The sequence below is a fragment of the Bombus flavifrons genome, chromosome 16 (genome assembly GCF_040668555.2).
Source record: "Bombus flavifrons isolate JBK064 chromosome 16, iyBomFlav1_principal, whole genome shotgun sequence".
Classification (NCBI taxonomy): domain Eukaryota; kingdom Metazoa; phylum Arthropoda; class Insecta; order Hymenoptera; family Apidae; genus Bombus; species Bombus flavifrons.
Window position 1 is genome coordinate 5,475,002 of NC_138457.1, and position 18,082 is coordinate 5,493,083.

The following is an 18,082-nucleotide window of genomic DNA, read 5'->3' on the forward strand; positions in this document are numbered from 1 at the left end:
TCTGTAGAAACACGCAGGACAATTTAGTAAATTTCTATGAATTTTTCACCACCTCCGTGAGCAGTTTGTTATTTCTGCAACGTGAAATTCCACGTACACGCGTCAGGATTCGGCTGCTTGATTATACTACGTATGGTGTATGGTTGATTGCTTGCTAAATCAGCTTCGAGAAAGTCTCGTCCGATTGGAATTATATGCCGTTTCCTCGAGGGAGAAAAATATTCTCGAAAGTACGGTACTATCCGCATAAATAAGCAGAGCCGTGCAACAGCCAGGACAATTAACCGGAGATGCAGCTATTCATAAATTACCTGCTGTTATCCGAGACTGACTTAGTTCGCAGGATACCGACAAATTTCTAACTAAACCGCAGATTTCCGTAGGAAATATTTTCATAAAGCCGACCGAACAAATAGCATCCAAGTAGAAATTTATTTCATCCACTGAATAATATCAAAAGTATACTCTATATACGTTGAATATTTCGCGTATTTTCCCATGCTATGCTCGTTTCTATCATTTTAACTTGCCTCACGAAATGTACAAAAATCCTGAGTTCGTAAGTTCTTCAAACAATATGAAATACCAATGGCGAATAACACGGAACAAACAGTTGCTCGTTTGCCATTTAAATCACCGAGGAGGAGCAACTCGTTTGACCAAAAACGCTATTTGCTAACCTCTTCGTTTCATGCTAGCAATTTTCAGGACACGTGCGTTTCCACGCAAATCATTGCTATACAAATACTGCAGAGTTTCCGTGTTATTTGCTCGTAAAATTGTTCCACGGTTACACGTTAAACTGTTTCGCAGTTGAGAAAAACTGGCCAGATAAGCTGTGCTCCTCAACGTCGATATGTCTATGTCTGTTATGGCTTTTACGCAAACTTACCCCGAATAGGCAAACTTGGAGAAGTAGAGTATCATCCTCAAGGACAGGTCTCGTTCCTTTTCCGTGTACTCGAGGGTCAAGTTGAGAGGATGGCCGAACACGTACTCCACCTCGTCGCCGTGCATCACTCCCATCCACTCACCCCATAGGTTGGTGCTGGTCCTCTGAAACACACAGCAGCTCGGTTATACCCGCGTTAAACGCGCTCGTTCAAATACGTTGCCGGGGTTGTCGTCATGTATCAGGCCTCCTCCGCCTCCTCCTGCCCCTTCCTGTCTCCCACTCTCTCTCAGCGTTTCGTGCCAACCCCATAGATCGACCCTCGTCTCTTCGCTGACGCGATATCGCGTTGCTATTAACCGCTGGCCATCCCGCAGTTTGTCAGTTTTCATTTCAGCCGTGCCACTTGCTCGCTGGAAACGGCCTCTCGCCGGGAAATTGATTCCTACCGAGCGGAAAAAAAGAGGGAAAAAAGAAAGAAAAAAAAAAAGGGGAACCTCGGCGTATTTTGCAAAACGCAGTTTCGCAAATGGGCGAAACTACCTTTTATTCTCGCGTTCGATCAACAGGATTATCGGAGAAAAGCGGCGGAACGTAGAACGAGACTTTGTTATCGAAATGTAGGCGAGTTACGCAAGAGGAGGACGCGGATTTTGGCGAAACTTACGGCGAAGCGAGAACCGTGCGTCGAATGTTTGTCGTTGTGTAAAATAAAAGATTCCGAAAACGCGTATTAATATGGTTGGCTCGGATAATTCATGTGCGAATGGAGCGTAACGTTAAGTAAGAGAAATTAACAAAGGGATTGGAATTTTTCATATCTCGTTCGGACAAATAATTTCTGATAAATATTCGTCACGCACGAGTTCAAAGGAAATTTTTCCCTACGTCCCCTGGAGACGCCACAAAAAGTTTATGTGCAACCATCAACTTTGAGGAACGTCATCATCCCTTCAATGTGGACGATGGTCGATATAAAAAAATACGTGTCAAATATTTTTTTGAGATCTCCCATACATGTAAATGGTATGAAAATCATCAAACTCGTAAAACAAGTTACGTTAGGTTTGTGTTAAGTAACGCACATAGACAGAGAAAAGTAACGGAGTCGAGCTGACACACAGAGGAGCGAGACAGTTTCGCTATGAGGGATTCGTCGAATGATCGCGTGAATATTTATGGCATCGCTTTCGTCGTTGTAATAATGTTGCTTTCGTAGCCGATATGATATTGGCGGAAGCAATTCGGAAACGATATATTTTTCAATAATGCAACGAACATTTTTTCGAAATATATCGCGCTGCTTTTCTGGCCGGAAGTAATGTTACGAACCGAGAGCTTCCTGAACTCGACACTGACATCGTTGAAATACGCCGGTCCTCTCAGAAAACATGGATATCGATGGAAATTTTTTGACGCTCCAAAACGAAACTCCGACCTAACGCAGACCTAACCTAGATACCATTAGGTCAGCAACCCACATTCGCCTCTTCCTGTAATAATGCAAACAGGATATCCAGTTATCAGACAGGATTAAAAGATGGATGATTTAACGCGGGAAGAAAAATTGTGAGGAAAGAAAACAGCCAGTCTTTCGAAGCAATATACACGAATTAGAGAAATGTAAGGAAAATTGAAACGGGGATGCTGAGAATGGCTGAGCAGTCTATCACCTACCACTACCTTGAAGAATTTCTTTTATGGACTTATGCCAGTTGTCTGTTTCTTCTTAGCTGTCATAATAATTCGGGTGATTGTATAACACGAAATTATGCAAACTCTAAATTAAAAAAAGAAAGAATATATATATATATATATCTATATAAATATATAACATGTAAAATAAATATATTATATGAATATATAAATTATGTTTGGCTACAGGTGTCGGAAAATTTAAGAAGAGATTCTTGAAGCTGAAATAAGACGAACATCAAGAATAAGAAATTGCGTTTTCTGCTTTATTTTTCAGTTATAGACAGTTAAAAATTGGCTAAAATGTCCCTACACGCGAGCAAACCTCCTTACACGAACGAAAGGAGGTCAGCCTAAGCAGCGGGGCGCACAGTGATCCTCAAACCGAACATGTGCGGCAGCTTACTTTGTACAAGTCGTAGAGAAGAAAACCACGATATTCAGATACGTAAACCCCGTGCGACGTTTTGCGAAAGAAATGGCAGATCAAACATTAAACCTGCTTATTCGTGAAAATCCGTAAAAGTATATAGAAAACCGCCCTATGAAATTATATACACACCATATAGTTTGCAGCATATTTGTTTGCTTGGTGCCATTAACCTATTCCCTTTCGTTTATTAAATGTACGTGTAAATATGATTCAAACTATATCGCGTTTGGTCTCAATTTAATCAGAAAAATCTCACGACACACGTTAGTCAAAGTTTAATTAAAAAACAACCAAAAATAAGAAAGTTTCATCGTTGTCTCATCATGAATAATTGGTATTTTTTTCATGTACGACTGAATTCGGATCAGGTTACGTTATTCAGCTGTCAAAATTTGCCATATTTCAAACGGTATATTGCGATCCCCTGGGAACAGGCAACCAGCCCCACTAGTGAGGATGACGACCGGTCAATTAAGGGGGAAAAAAGGCGGCCATTTACGGACACACTATCGTAATTGTAAGGTTAATTAAGAATAAAGATGAAGGGAGGAAAATGGCGCGGTATTACGCGAAGAATAAGTATTAAGAGTATTCGAGACGACTGAGACGCAGCCAGGTGTCTACTCGAGACAGAAATTATTCTAATATAGTAGCTACACTGAAATACAGAGTCTTTAGAGGATCAACGAAGCGTCAGCAGCCTGTGGAAACCAGCGAAGCTTCGTGTCCCGGGACGCATCTCGCGTTATGGTTATCGTCTCGATCCCGCCTAGGTTCTAGCCTAGGGAAAATTAAGGCCCGACCTGGAATCGTTGGTAATTGAACGTTCGTCCTCGTGAATAGCGTCTCCCGGTAACGTACAATACCGGCTCGTTCCTAACTTTTGTCCCCTTCCTTTGCCAGAAGCCTCCATCATCCTCCGTAATTCAAAGTTACGCGGAAATTTCGCGTTTACTCGGTCGCATCTCTCTTCTTCGTCGAGGTCTTCCTACAGTTACGACGCCAGCTTTTAATCCGCGTTTAAATCTGCTCAGCTTGAACTGATTTCAGAGTTCTGCGCGAATTCTTTCCAGCAAGTTCACAATGGCAAGGTCGCAAGTCCGGGTGCACATCTTTCGAACGTGGAATTAATAAAGGCGCTGGTTAATCTGGCGCGATCGAATCTTGCAAACTGACGTCTGGATTCACCGTGACGTTACAAGAATTAATTAGACGTACTTTTCTGCTTTAAGTTCCACGCCCCTGCCATTGTTAGGCGTCGTTCACACTGTGACGAGCCGCTTTATTGCCGAATAGATAAACTCCGCGAGATAGAAAGTTGAGAAAATTGATGAAATTGTATAAGAAAAGCATCGATTTGATGCTGAAATTTCCAAGATTTCCAAAGTGTCGAACGTTTCGAAAATTTAGAGAAGCGGAGTAAACCAGTTTGGCTTTTGAACGTCCCGCGTTGAAAAGTACATCGTGCACCTCGTCTCCACATTTTTATACGAAGAACCCTCATCGAGTAATCAGACGACGATAACTGTGCGTGTGATGCAGAGTTAAGAATATTCAACGTGGAACGAAGGTACGCGCAACATTGTTTCGTTATGGACAAATTGTGTTGCTGAGAGCAGAAGAGAGAAATATGTACTGGCTGTGTTGGAACTCGGTTCGTTATCGGATGACGATTATAAACAGCAATGGCTGGGTTGTATTATATCGGTGCAGGTCGTTGGCAAACACGGTAGATCCGCGTTCCCGTTGCAAACACTGCGATTTAAACAACCCCCGCCTCTACCCACTGTGTTTGCTCTCCCTTATCGATGATTAACAGATTCACGGTGCAGCAATTTCAAAAATACAGCGAGCGCTCCGCTTACAAAAAGAGGAACACCCGTTATTTGATTATAAGGAATGGGCCATAGATACGAAGAGATATATCGATATTTTAGAATTTTAGCCTGCGGGACGTCATAGAACGCTTAATCAAATTTGTGCAACGAAGATTGCTGACGTAGCGCCAAATTGGGATGCACGTTCCATAGCGTAGGAATTTGAAAAATAAGAAAAAATGATACGAGCGAATAGATGGAAATAAATCGATCGATACAAAGTAGTCTAAGATCTTCTATTTTCTGTGACAGCACTATTTTCTGTGTAAATTTGTGACAGCACGAGACGACCCACGCAGTTGCAGATTCGGATACTCGTTCCGCGGTCTGCGACTTCGAAAAACAAGGAAGACGATACAAGTCGATGGAAATAAAGTAGCTAAAATAGCGAGCTAAACTAAGCTGCAATTCTCGAATCGTAATTTTCAAGGATTGTCGAATTTGAATTTTCCTTACGCTTATCGTAGCGCAGATTTTTTTTTTTTTTTATCGAAACAGACGAGAAGCACGTACGGTAAATTTATAGAGTTAGAGAGATTTCTAGAAACATAGAAATTTCTAGAAACACTAGAAATACACGTAGCGCGTACTCTTGAATCCGTAGACTGACGTCACGGTATCTGCTGGATTTCAGTACAATACGCGAGCAACGATGTGTTATTTATACGAAACCTCGCCAATTCTGTGTCAATTAAGGATCAGTCGATAATTCGGTCCGACCTCTAATTCGGGATTGAATTAAATTTCATGGAACACGGCCCCCTATCGATCGGCCCGGTTCGAGATCCTATTGTGTCGGTTTTCTCCTCGTCTGTCCTTTTTAAAAGTTCGTTGGGACGTCGTATTATGCACGGATTTCCAGTTATTTCCGGCGAATCCGGCCGGGATTTAAGAATACACCCGGCTGAATCAATAAATGGCCCAGTTGATAAGACGGCTTCCGTCAGAAGATACAATAAAACCGCGGCTCTTCCGCCTCTTCTCGTCTCCCCCGTGCCGAAATATAACGAAATCCGGCGAGATCGAATCCCGAGCAGCCAGTTTTCCTTATTGGCTTCTCCAAACCTCTATTTCTGTCGCTCTAGTTGCACATCTATTTACACGTTTATTTACCCAATCAGTTCTTTTGTCCAGCCTCCACACAGTAATTATTATTATTACTATCGTAGTTGTTCTTGTTGTTGTGTTTGTTGTTCTTATTGTTCTTCTTGTCGTTGATCTTGTCGTTGTTCTTGTTGTTGTTCTTTTTGTTGTTCTTGTTCTTGTCGTAGTCCTTGTGGTTGTTCTTGTGGTTGTTCTTTTTATTGTTCTTTTTGTTGTTCTTGTTGTTGTTCTCTTTGTTCTTCTTGTTATTGCTCTTTTTGTTGTTCTTGTCGTTGTTCTTGTTGTTGTTCTTGTCGTTGTTCTGGTTATTGTTCTTGTTCTTATTCTTGTTGTTGTTGTTGTTCTTGTTGTTGTTGTTCTTGTTCTTATTCTTGTTCTTGTTGTTGTTCTTGTTGTTGTTGTTCTTGTCGTTGTTCCTGTCGTTGTTCTTGTTATTGTTCTTGTTGGTGATCTTGTTCTTGTTGTTGCTCTTGTCGTTGTCCTTACTGTTATTCTTGTCGTTCTTCTTGTTGTTGTTCTTCTTATAATACAATATATACATAATGATTACAAAAAGATATAATAATTACGTTATATTCATCGTTACGCGTACATGTACCCCAGGATAGAATTCAAAAAATGAAAAGAGAGCCGAAGAATTTCCTGCCAGTTTGAAGCTTGCGCTTAAGCGAAATTGAAAAATCCGAATAGAAGCGCAGAATATCGCCATAAGAATTGGCTCGTTTCGTAATTCGACCCACGGCTAGTTGGAAAAGGTAACGTGCCTTACAAATAAAATAGTTTTCTGACTCTTTCTGTCTTGGCGGTACGTAAAATCCAATTTGCCTGAAATTTGCACGGTTCAGCCGACCATTGCTAATTACTTGTAACAATTAGCGTTCTAATGCTCGTATTTGCTTTTCAATTTTAATTTTCTGGCTCGATTTTCTCAAGAACGAAGCATCAAAGAGAATAAATTTTATCCCACATTTTTGTCTTATTTTTCCACCAGCAATTACCTGGTGTTGCGATCAAGAAGATTCCCTAACACCGATAGAATAGAATCGCGTTGCTTCTCAAATAAACCAAATTTTCTAGATCTTCCTTGTGACCAGAAACTTTCGGTTAGTTTAAGTTTTAGTTTGCCTTCAGCAAGATTCCGCTTAGGTTTCCGATCCGCTTGGCCCTACAGCCGCGAAGAACTTCCCCGCGAGTTTCTCAATGACGTTGTTGTTCCGAGAACTTATCGAAAAGCTCGGATCGCTGTTGGCTGAGGACAGAGAAGAGAAATGTACGAGTTAGAAGCTACGTTCTGGACTAGACTTTCAATCGGTGGCGTTCTCCACGAAAGCCACGACAAAGTACATCAGCAAACGTTCAGGAATCAGAAATGAATCTTGTGAAATGATCGCGCCGCCAAGTTTTGCCCAAAAACTTGCATCGTCTCGCATTTTCTGCGCACATACTCGAGCAAAGTTTAAGGAACGTCTATGCGAAAGTTGATAGAGCGGAGGCGTTAAAGTTGAGAGGTCGATTTTTCGCCGCCCGAGACGTCGCCGCGATGCTGCGCTGCTGTTCCAACTGTCGACGGAGAAACATCGTTCCGTTTGCCCTTGGCGACTTGTTCGTCCTCTTCTGCCCCGCAGCTCTTTCAAATGACATTTATTACAGCGATCCATGGTATTTGAAAACTGGCGGAAAAATTGGTTACAGAGGGTAATGGTCGAGGAATAATGTTTTCGAAAGGAAGAAAGAAAATTGTTTCGTTGGAATTTCACGAGTCTGTTGCAACGAGGCAAAATTATTAATCAACCAAGAAATACATATACAATTACATAATTTCTGACAATTTCATGGGATTTTCTATTAATATGAAACGTAATTATTCAACCGAATGTTGGTAAATATTCATCGTTTATCTGAAGTAACCTGTAGCGTATAGCTGACTACTGAATTTTACGATTGCTTATTACGAATATAATGCATAATTACTCAACCGAATGTTGATAAATATTTATCGTCTGCCTGAAATAACTTGTAGCGTACTACTGAATTTTGAAATTGTTTGTTAAATATGTTCCTTTCTTGTTTAAAGTCTGCAAGGACAGACTAATTGTAGTTTTAGAAACGTATTGTAAAAAGCTACTGTTTCAAACCTTATTTCGACAGACCAACAACACTGACAAACTACAACGTTGTACTGCTACTACTATTACATTTTCCTATATTTTATAACAAATATTTGTCTTCTAACAAAAAAAAAAAAAAAAAAATATTCTGTCACCGATATAACAATAAATCTGTGTACACATCTAGGTCAGAGAGACAATCGAACTTGATTTCTGTTGTTAGATTGCCGTCACATTACGTTGGAAAGGGAAACGAGCTCCGAAGGAGGGAAGCTGCGAACACGACGTTGTCATAATGACAGTCGTTTTTGTTCGGTAAACGTCGTTAATTTTAACGATCCTTAAAATTACAAAGGCAACAGTGGAAGGACAGGTTGGGGTGGGGCCGAAGATCGACCAAAGGGAAGCCCAGGGGCGAGCATAATGACACGACGATCGATAATGCTCAACGGAACTCGATGGACGCCAGGAATTTCGTTACGCTGCTTTAATAAACGCCGTCGAACGACATTTCTTAATTAACTTGGCCGCGTTTCACCGCACGCCGTGTTAAAATCCTGCTGCTGCCCTTTATTCCTCTGCGAGATGAGCTATTCGAACGAACAGTCTTCTTCCCTTTTCCTTCCTTTCAGAAATTACTCGAGATAAATAAGAAGCTGCTAAGAGCTTCTAAGAACCTAGAAGATTCGATATTCCTCGAGAAATTTACGATTTTTAACCGCCACTCGCTTATCGTTGATCTTTACTACTTTGTACCTCTATAAAACTACGTCTTAATCTCTTGAAAAATCTTTCGCGACGGATCAAGACCTGTACGAATGAGCAGAATGAGCTATTCGTCGAATAATTCGTAACTTTCGATCGCGGCTGACTTATCGTTGATCTTTACCACTTGATACTCGTCCTCGTCTGACTAATTATTGATATATTCTGTTTGAACGCGTGGATCTTTAATCGATTCGTAACAGGTGGCTTGAGAAACAGTTGATACGCGTAACAGGGATTAATTCGTAAGAAATGAAACTCATTTGTTTGAAAGACAGTCGACGAAAAAGCGGCGTTTGGTTCGGTGATAACCAGGCTAGTCAATGTTCACACGATGCAAGCAGCTTTTCGCGGGATTTCTTTTCATGGGACGATTCCTCTTCGGCGCTGTCAATAGCCACGGAACCATTGGATAGTCCGATTCGTTCCTTTCAGCCACGCTTTTAACATGGCCAATGAATGGCCCCGCGAGAAATCGTGGAGCGCGATCCGGCTCGGTCGATAACGAAGTTTAGCAAGAAAAAGCAGCGCGTGAAAAGATTCCCGGCGGAGTCGAAAGGGTCACGGGCTGAAAGGAGTCTTTCAGAAGCCACGAGCCTCGTTTCCATTAATTCCTTTGGCTAATCGGCCGCGCGATTCATCGCTTAACGAATTGGCCGGTTTATTTCCGGCTGTGATTATTTTGTCGACGTGTACAAATTATTCGACGAACGATTCGATTTTTTCAATACCCGGGTCTTTCCAAGTTACTCCCATAGAAACATAGACGTAGCTAGAGGATACCCGGTCGATAAGGAAGGAAGTTTCGAATTTATGTCACGAGACGCGTGTAGTGTGAGAAAATCAGCGTACTCTGATGGACGAAATGTGTTTCGACCTCGCGGCGGAAGCGTTTCAGATATCTATACACGTGTTCTCTCCAGCGACGTGCATTTCCTCCCATTTCTTTTCCGCCCCAGCGTTAACCCGTTTCTGACCCACTTCCCGGCTTTGAACTTGTTTCGTCCCGGCCCCGAAGGGAAACTTACGACTTCTTTCCAGCGTCTCCTCTCTCCGAGTCATCTTTAATTTTTCCCCCCGTCTGTCCACCCTCGGCTGCCGGATGAACTGGAAACGCGGAGAACATGTTCCTGCCGCTTTTATTGCTCCTCCGGCGAGTAAACTTATCCGAGGGAAATTCGAGAACGGATGAAAATCGAAAGGAACAAGAAGTGGCGACCGGATGTTCTTTTGTAGTCTTACCCTTCTAATCAAGATCGAGCCAGCTAGATCTGAACCCTTTAGGAGACCGTAGACCGACCAATTAACTTGGTAACCGTGCCATTCCTGGGAGAAAGAGGTGGTATTAAGGATCGAATGGAAAGGATGAAAGTTTCCGGGAAGACGCTCGTGGAATAAGGCCACGGACGGGAGAGATAGAGAGAGAGGCTGAAAACGAACGTGAGTTAAAGGAGGCTGCTTTAACTGGCTGGCGAAACCGTTATTAAGATTACGGTGGGCGCGCATGAGTAATGACATCCTCCTTTGCTTCCACCAACGCTCCCTGATAAATTACCTCCTCCGCTAATTACTTGGGCCTCGGCATTCCGCTTACAAGCATTTCATGTTCCAGTTAGTCGGCGGTGAGAAATCTCCCAGGATCAAGCCTCTATATGAAAGTGAAACACCCTGGAGCTTCAGCGGTTTTTTATGGGATGGCCGCCTTTCAATTTCGTTTGCTGGCTGTACATGAATTTTAGAAGAGACAAGGATGCAGTAAAATGCAGGATAGTTACTTCTACGGCTTCAGGCTAAGTTTGGATTAGATCGCACCTGGACCTGGTTCAGGATAGGCTCTCCCTTACGTGTACTCTCCATCTTTTACTGGTTATTCCTTCAGTTTGCAGTTAGGCTAGGGTTTGAGTCGGACTACGTTCAAGTTAAAACTCAGTTGGGCCTGGTACTTAATTCCCTGGAACCATGGAGTTTTAGGGCTTTGTGCCAGTTAAGCTTCAGCCAGATTCGTGTCAGTTAGACCCTGGTACTCTTTCTGCCATCTTGGAATTAGGCTTGCTTTTGCTTCAAATTGAGCCAGAATTACACCTAAGTCTCTAACCTAAGCCTTATTCCTCCGCCAACCTTAGAATTGGGTTTAATTTTGGTTCTCACCTGGTTCTCATCTCAAGTTGGATCTATTGTTTATTCTTTCCCCAATCTCAAGATACAGTCCTACTGGAATTTCACTTGAAATTAAGTCTCAACTAGGTCTAATCTTCATCTGTAAGGTGAATTTGGATTTGAATTTGGTTTGAATCTCGTCTTTCACTCTTGATCCAAGTTAGACCTAAGATCTTGCATCTTCTTCGATCTTAGGTTGGCAACTTGATTCGATGAAACCTGCAGCTTCCATCTATTTCTTCCTAGAGCTCACAGCTTGTCTGTTTCCAAGTGTCTCAGAAGAACTCGTAAACGTGGCCCGTTCTACCATCCATAAATTGTGGGTCCCTAATGTCCTCTCGAGCTAAAGAGGCGATGAAAGTTCAAGAGTCTTCACGACTTTCGCTCATATGCCCTGTTTTATAACTTCAGCGCGGGAATATATATCGAGAAATTTCGTGATAAACTCGAGGCCAGATAAGATGGAACGGCCCGTGGAACAGCTTAACCACGTGGAACGAAGAAATTACGGTGTCTTACGGTGGCGGAGTCGCGAGGCTCACGGCAAGAATCTAATAACCTGGAAGGATCCTAGAATCGTCGTGGGTTTCTCCCTTTGAGAGCCTCAATTATTGATTTATACCACTGCGGGGTAGGATAAAACGCGGCGATAAAGTCGACAAAGTCCCGGATCTGAAAGGGTAGCCTTTCCTAATATCTGGTCGACCTTCGTTCCAGTATAACGCCGCCTCTTAAAAGCTCGTCTTCGATACTATTCACTCTAATGGCGTCGCTTTTTGTAGAGGAGCATTCGCATGGAAAGAAAATGAACACGATCAACTTCAACCGGGTAAATCGATAATGAAAAAAAAAAAAGAAAGAAAGAGAAGAAAAAGGAAAAACGAAGTAAAGAATTAAAAGGAAGAAAAACGAACGAAATTTGCCGAACATACATCGGCAACGTTGGTGTAGCTATAATTTACGTCGAGTGGCTGTTATTAGTCAATCATTCGTCGACGTTGCAGCTCGTTTTTCCCTGCCACCCACCGTACCGTGTAAGCGTGGAAAAAGGTAAAAGCAAACCCTGGCGAATTTTTCATAATTTCCTCGTAATATGCAGCGATTATGATCCTCCAGTTATTATTATTCTTCTTGACAAATTTTAACGACTGCATATTTCAAATGTATTCCTCGTACGAACTACTGAATTTATTGTAATGGCTATGATCCTGTTAGTCCCATCTAAGTCCCTAACCCTCGTACGTTGTACAAATTTCATCCAGTTTTCCTCTCATTTCACGAATCGTCGGTTTTTAACAAGTAGTCGTGCGAAGAGTATTTGTCAATTAAAAATTTGTCCATTATGGACTCCTATCGCGTTAGCAAGCCTATACAGGTCTAACGTTCCTCATTAATCTGTCAAACAAATTTTAACATCCCTTTGTCTTTTAAATCGACTGGCCAGCCTTGAACGTACTGTCATATCTTTCTCCCTCAGCAATTTAGATTCCAGCTTTCATACCACAACATTCGAATGTAATTTAGACATCTAAAATGTCGTATAGCGATTCGACTATGAAAAATGCCTGACATACTCGAAACACTGGAAGCAATCAACGATTCGTCTTGGACAGGACGATAGATATTACCCTGATCGTTGCAGCAAACGACCAGAAAAGGGAAGAATCACGAGCCGTGTTATCGTCAGTCGCCACGTGACTATCGTCCCGTGGAAATGTCAGACTATAACATAATAGTTCCCTATCGATCGGGCGCGTTTCACGTGACACGTTCCCGTAGTCTGGGCGCACGTGACGATAAAAAGCGCTACCTACTTGAGTGAAGAAGTAATAGTAGACCTTCATGCCGCGCTCCGCAAACAGTTGGGCAAAGTGGATCGACGGACAGATGAAGAAGTAGTCGCCCACCACGTCCGCCACCATCTTCTGGTAGATGTAGCCGTTGTACGGGTCCTCCCAGTTGGTGTACTGCAACAGAAATAGTTTGTTCGTTAGTTGCGATGATTCCTCGATTATTAACACTTTACCGACCGCTAGCGGTTCAACAGTGTACGCACGTCCGACCGGCAGCTCAGGCGCAGATTCTCCCTGGCGCCAGTTCTGTTTCGGTTTAGACTTTCCGATACCATTCTTTTCGTTCATCGCGAACGATAAGTTTTTTAAATTGGTATAAAACTGTGGAAGCTCATAAAGCAACGCAACTGAGGCAACTGGGCATGGTACATTAGTACCAAATAACAAATTATTGCTCAAATAATAAGGAAGATTGTCGGCAACAAAAAACCAATTAATCGGCTAGCGGTCGGTAAGCGTCGGCGACAAAAAGTTGATTAATAGGCTATCGGTTGATAAGCGTCGGTGACAAAGAACCGATTAATCGGCTACCGGTCGGTAAAGTGTTAAGAAGTTTCTTATATTTACGTTCATGGAAATGCGTATTTCTGTGTACATAAGTAACATACAACGAATAATTTACCAAGGAACAATGAATTTTCTAATCTGCCATTTGGACAAAATTAGTTATAGAAGCTAATGTTACAATAACTGGACAACATAGCTTGAAGATATATCTCAGGTTCGATACCATGTCCATCCTCGATAAAATACATAAATATATATATTAATGTGTATTGACTAATATAATAAATAATGTATAATTTTATTCGAACAAGTTATTCGATTAAATTTTTATCCAGATAAATTCTTACAGCAATAATTTTTTAGTCGAATAAATTATTTTATTAGTCAAATATATAGTTGTTAGATAGGACACATCATTAGTGGCAAATATAACATGATTTTGTAGCTTTATTCGTCATTTGTTATTCGAATAAAATTTTACCCAGCAAGCAATTAAAAGTGTTACAGCTACTAAATATCATAGAATCATAACAAGCACTGTATCTTGGTTATTTTATATATTTTTATAAAATCTCCGTATTCTATGTAGCTTTGCATTCTTTCATTTCTCAAAGTGTATACAAGTCAGCAATCTAATTGCAATATTATTTATTATTATTTATTATTATTGATTATTCTGTAAAATATTCAAACTAATCCAGGTCCTAGGCTATGTAAAATTGTCCGATGTTTTCGAAGAATCGATGGAATATTCCAAATTTTCCACCTGCAAACCTATTTTTACAATATTTACCTGATAATATAGTGTAACTTATATTTACCATACACGCGAGTCCATCTTTATCAAATTCAAAGCTCCGAAATTTTGAATAATTGAAAAATCCTGGCAACGTCTGCTCCGTCGTGAGACGATAATTTTTTGCAAAAATGTCAAAGTTGCGGTAAATTCGGAAGCTAGCAGAAGAATAATCCCGTAGAATGGAAAGGAGAAACTTGTTCGGTCGATGATCAAGGGAGCAAAGTTCGTTTATGGCAGTCAGTCTGAGCGGAAGGTTGACGAAAGTGGCTGGAACAATTAACACAGGCTGAGACAATGGGTGTAGTTTATATTTTCAGGAAAGCGAGAGCAATAATCGGCCGAGTATCGATCGTCCTGGTGTTTATACTGTGGCAGTGTAACCGTGATAAATGGAGCTCGATAGGTGGAACCGTGAATTTCACTGCGCCGTAAAGAATCAGAAAATTGTTCGCCGTTTAAATGCGCGTTTGTGCTTTCAAGCTGCAGAAACACGAGCGAAAGGTATCGTCGTGTTCCGCTTATCGCAGCCTTTAAATTCTTCAACGAAGGCGTTAAGAGAGGAATAAAAAAAGGCGCGGAGGGTACACGGTTGGCTGCCGGATTTAACATCGCAGCTAAGTCCAGCTGGCATAACCCATTTGAAGAAAATTCCTCCAATTTGTCGGGTTCGTCCGTGTCTAAACAACTGGAACGAGTTCGTTCGTCGACGATACGAGCGACGAGTAATTTTCACGGCAGTTGCGGACCTTTCGAAGGGCAGAATTTCATCGCAGACCTGTTGCAGGGTGCATTCCGTAAAAGTGGGGACGGAAGCGCGTGACAAGTTGAAGGCAGGCGATTATTCAAAGTTGTTCCGAGAACGGCAGAGAAAGTTGGTCGTTCGCGTGAAAGCGGTGACCCCATCTGCCGAATGGATCGCGTTCCGGTGAACTTCCGAGTGACGATTATCGATTGAATCCGCGTGTGATAATACAGGCGAATCTAGCGAAAAGATTGTAGGCGAGCTCGTGCTCGTGACGCACTATGAATGATGAGAAGGTTTGATAAAACACAATATCGTGACAAATTTTCTGTTGCTGTACGATCGTCACGGTAGGCATTGCAGGAAGTTTGAAAGAGAAAGGAAAGAGGACCTGCAGTTTCTATTTCGTCCGGTACCTGCTGCAGGATTTAATAGTAAGACTATCAAGCAGGCCCGTGCCTTACACATCGAGATAGCAGAGATTATACTGGAAGTCGTGTTTATGGAAACACGCAGTCGGACACGTGGGAACAAGTAGTCGAACACCTGGAAACAGGTAGTCGAACCACTTGCGAGAAATCATAGGAGTATCATAGTCCTCTGGCAAAGTAGCAAGCGTCCGTACATTGTTAAGAAAGCATTTGGTGCCTCGTTTTTCTTACGTTTCATTGGTGAAGATGAGGTAGGTGAGACAATTGGCTGAAAAGTTTCAACTGTTTCATTAATTCTGATCAAACAGATGCCAGGCTGAGCCAAACATTTGAAGGTTCGTTCTTCTCATATCTCATTGGTGAAGATGAGATGGGTGAGACAATTGGCTCAAAATCCTAACTGTTTCATTAATTCGGATCAAACAGACGTCAGATTGAACCAAACATTTGATGGCCCCTCCTTTTCATGTTTCATTGGTGAAGATGAGCTAGCGAGACAATTGGCCCAAAGTTTTGTCTATTTTATTAATTCCAATCAAACAGACGCCAGACTGAGCCAGACATTTGGTGGCTCCTTCTTATGTTTCATTAGAGAAGATGATATAGATAGAACAACTGGCTCAAAATATTAACTGTTTCGTTAATTCCGATCAAACAGACGTCAGACTGAGCCAAACATTTGATGGCTCCTCCTTCTCATGTTTCTATCTCAGCTTCACCAATGAAACATGAGAAGGAGGAGCCACCAAACGTCTGGCTCAGTCTGACGTCTATTTGATCGGAATTGACGAAGCAGTTAAGATTTTGAGCCAGTTGTTCTACCTATATCATCTTCTCTAATGAAACATAAGAAGGAGACAATTGGACCAAAGTTTTGTCTATTTTATTAATTTCGATCAAACAGACGTCAGACTGAGCCAAACATTTGATGGCTCCTCCTTCTCATGTTTCACTAGAGAAGATGAGATAGACAAAACAACTGACCCAAAATCTTAACTGTTTCATTAATTCCAATCAAACAGACGTCAGACTGAGCCAAACATTTGATGGCTCCTCCTTCTCATGTTTGATTAGAGAAGATGAGATAGGTGACTCAAAATCTTAACTGTTCCATTAATTCCAATCAAATAGATGTTAGATTCATCCGAGCATTGCATGGTACTGGCGACAGCTGTCGGAAACTTTCTGAGACGTGGAGACCTATGACATTTCCCATATTAAACCCAATTGTATAAAACCCAAGAAGTAATCAGTGGTAGAAGCAGCCACGTGGAAGACACGATCTGTGGCAGACAGCTCTTATTGCAACTTCTAGAAATGACGAAAAATCTACAAGGAGATACAGAGTAGAACTTTCTTTTTTTTTAAACTAATCATTTTTTCCACTCAAATACCTTAATATCTCTTTCCAGAGAATTAAAAAATACATCGAATAGAGTACAGAAAGGTGTATTGTTTCATAAAAAAAAAAAAAAAGAAGAAAAATAGAAAACTTTCCATCGAAGTAAAACCTTTTTCGAAATTCGTAATATCGTAATCTGTAGTCGACTGAAAGCTGATAGAATTTTCGTTCGAAACATATTTTTCTGCGACTATCGAAAGTGGCTGAGAAATTTGATTGTGTCTGGCTTTTAGACAACTCTGTGTACAATGCCCAGGAAAACTACACGATATATTAGAACAACACAAACGTTTCACGCTTTTGCCTAAAATCGACGCGCGTCCTATACATTTCCTAGGTATTACAATATAAAATATCGACATTTTACACGTTGCCGGCAACATATACTCCGAATGAAGGGAATTACACAGTAGCCTGGAGAAGTTTTTGGATGAAGGAAAAGTTTCCGTGTCTCGGTACTGCAACTGGAAACTCGCGAAGCACTCGCCGCGGAACGACTATCGACCGGCATTTTCGTGAATAATGGAACACCGTTAATTGACGACCGCAGACTTAAGGAGAACGATATTGGGAGCAAGACGGTGGAACCTGGAGAGATTTCGAGAGCTTCCTAACGAATCGACAGTGGAACAGAACCAACTAGTGGCAAAATCGGCCGATCCTTTTGCATTATCAAGCAAACCCTGGAGGACACATTCTGGTCGCTCTGCATGGACTGCACTTTGTTCGTGATCGGGATAGATGGAATCGAGTAAGTTGCAAATATAAATTCGAATCTGATTAGAGAATTTCCTCTGAGGAAAATGTAAAACGATACTCTCTCTCTCTCTCTCCTTCTGTCTCCCTCTGTCTGTCTGTCTGTCTCTCTCTCTCTTCCTCTATCTCCCTCTGTCTGTCTGTCTGTCTGTCTGTCTGTCTGTCTCTCTCCCTCTGTCTCCCTCTGTCTGTCTGTCTGTCTGTCTCTCTCTTTCCTTCTGTCTCCCTCTGTCTGTCTGTCTGTCTGTCTGTCTGTCTCTCTCCCTCTCCCTCTGTCTCCCTCTGTCTGTCTGTCTGTCTCTCTCTCTCCCTCTGTCTCCCTCTGTCTGTCTGTCTGTCTGTCTGTCTGTCTGTCTGTCTGTCTGTCTGTCTGTCTGTCTGTCTCTCTCCCTCTGTCTCCCTCTGTCTGTCTGTCTGTCTCTCTCTTTCTCTCTCCCTCTGTCTCCCTCTGTCTGTCTGTCTGTCTGTCTCTCTCTCTCTCTCTCAGTAGATTATGTCCTAGTTAGATTAGTAGAAACTGTCCTTTTTAAACGGATTAGATCCACAAGTAACGATAATTAA

General features: G+C 41.8%; 1 protein-coding gene across 1 annotated transcript in view; it reads right to left on the bottom strand.

The window, feature by feature from the left end:
* The window catches only part of AChE-2 (acetylcholinesterase 2), a 158,441-nt gene that overhangs the window by 20,884 nt on the left and 119,475 nt on the right, over positions 1-18,082 (bottom strand). Inside the window, exons 3-4 of the mRNA XM_069130240.1 lie at positions 12,846-12,998; positions 893-1,056 (exon numbers count right to left, since the gene is read on the bottom strand). Coding sequence (XP_068986341.1) covers positions 893-1,056; positions 12,846-12,998 — 317 coding nt within the window. The remainder of the gene's footprint in view (positions 1-892; positions 1,057-12,845; positions 12,999-18,082) is intronic.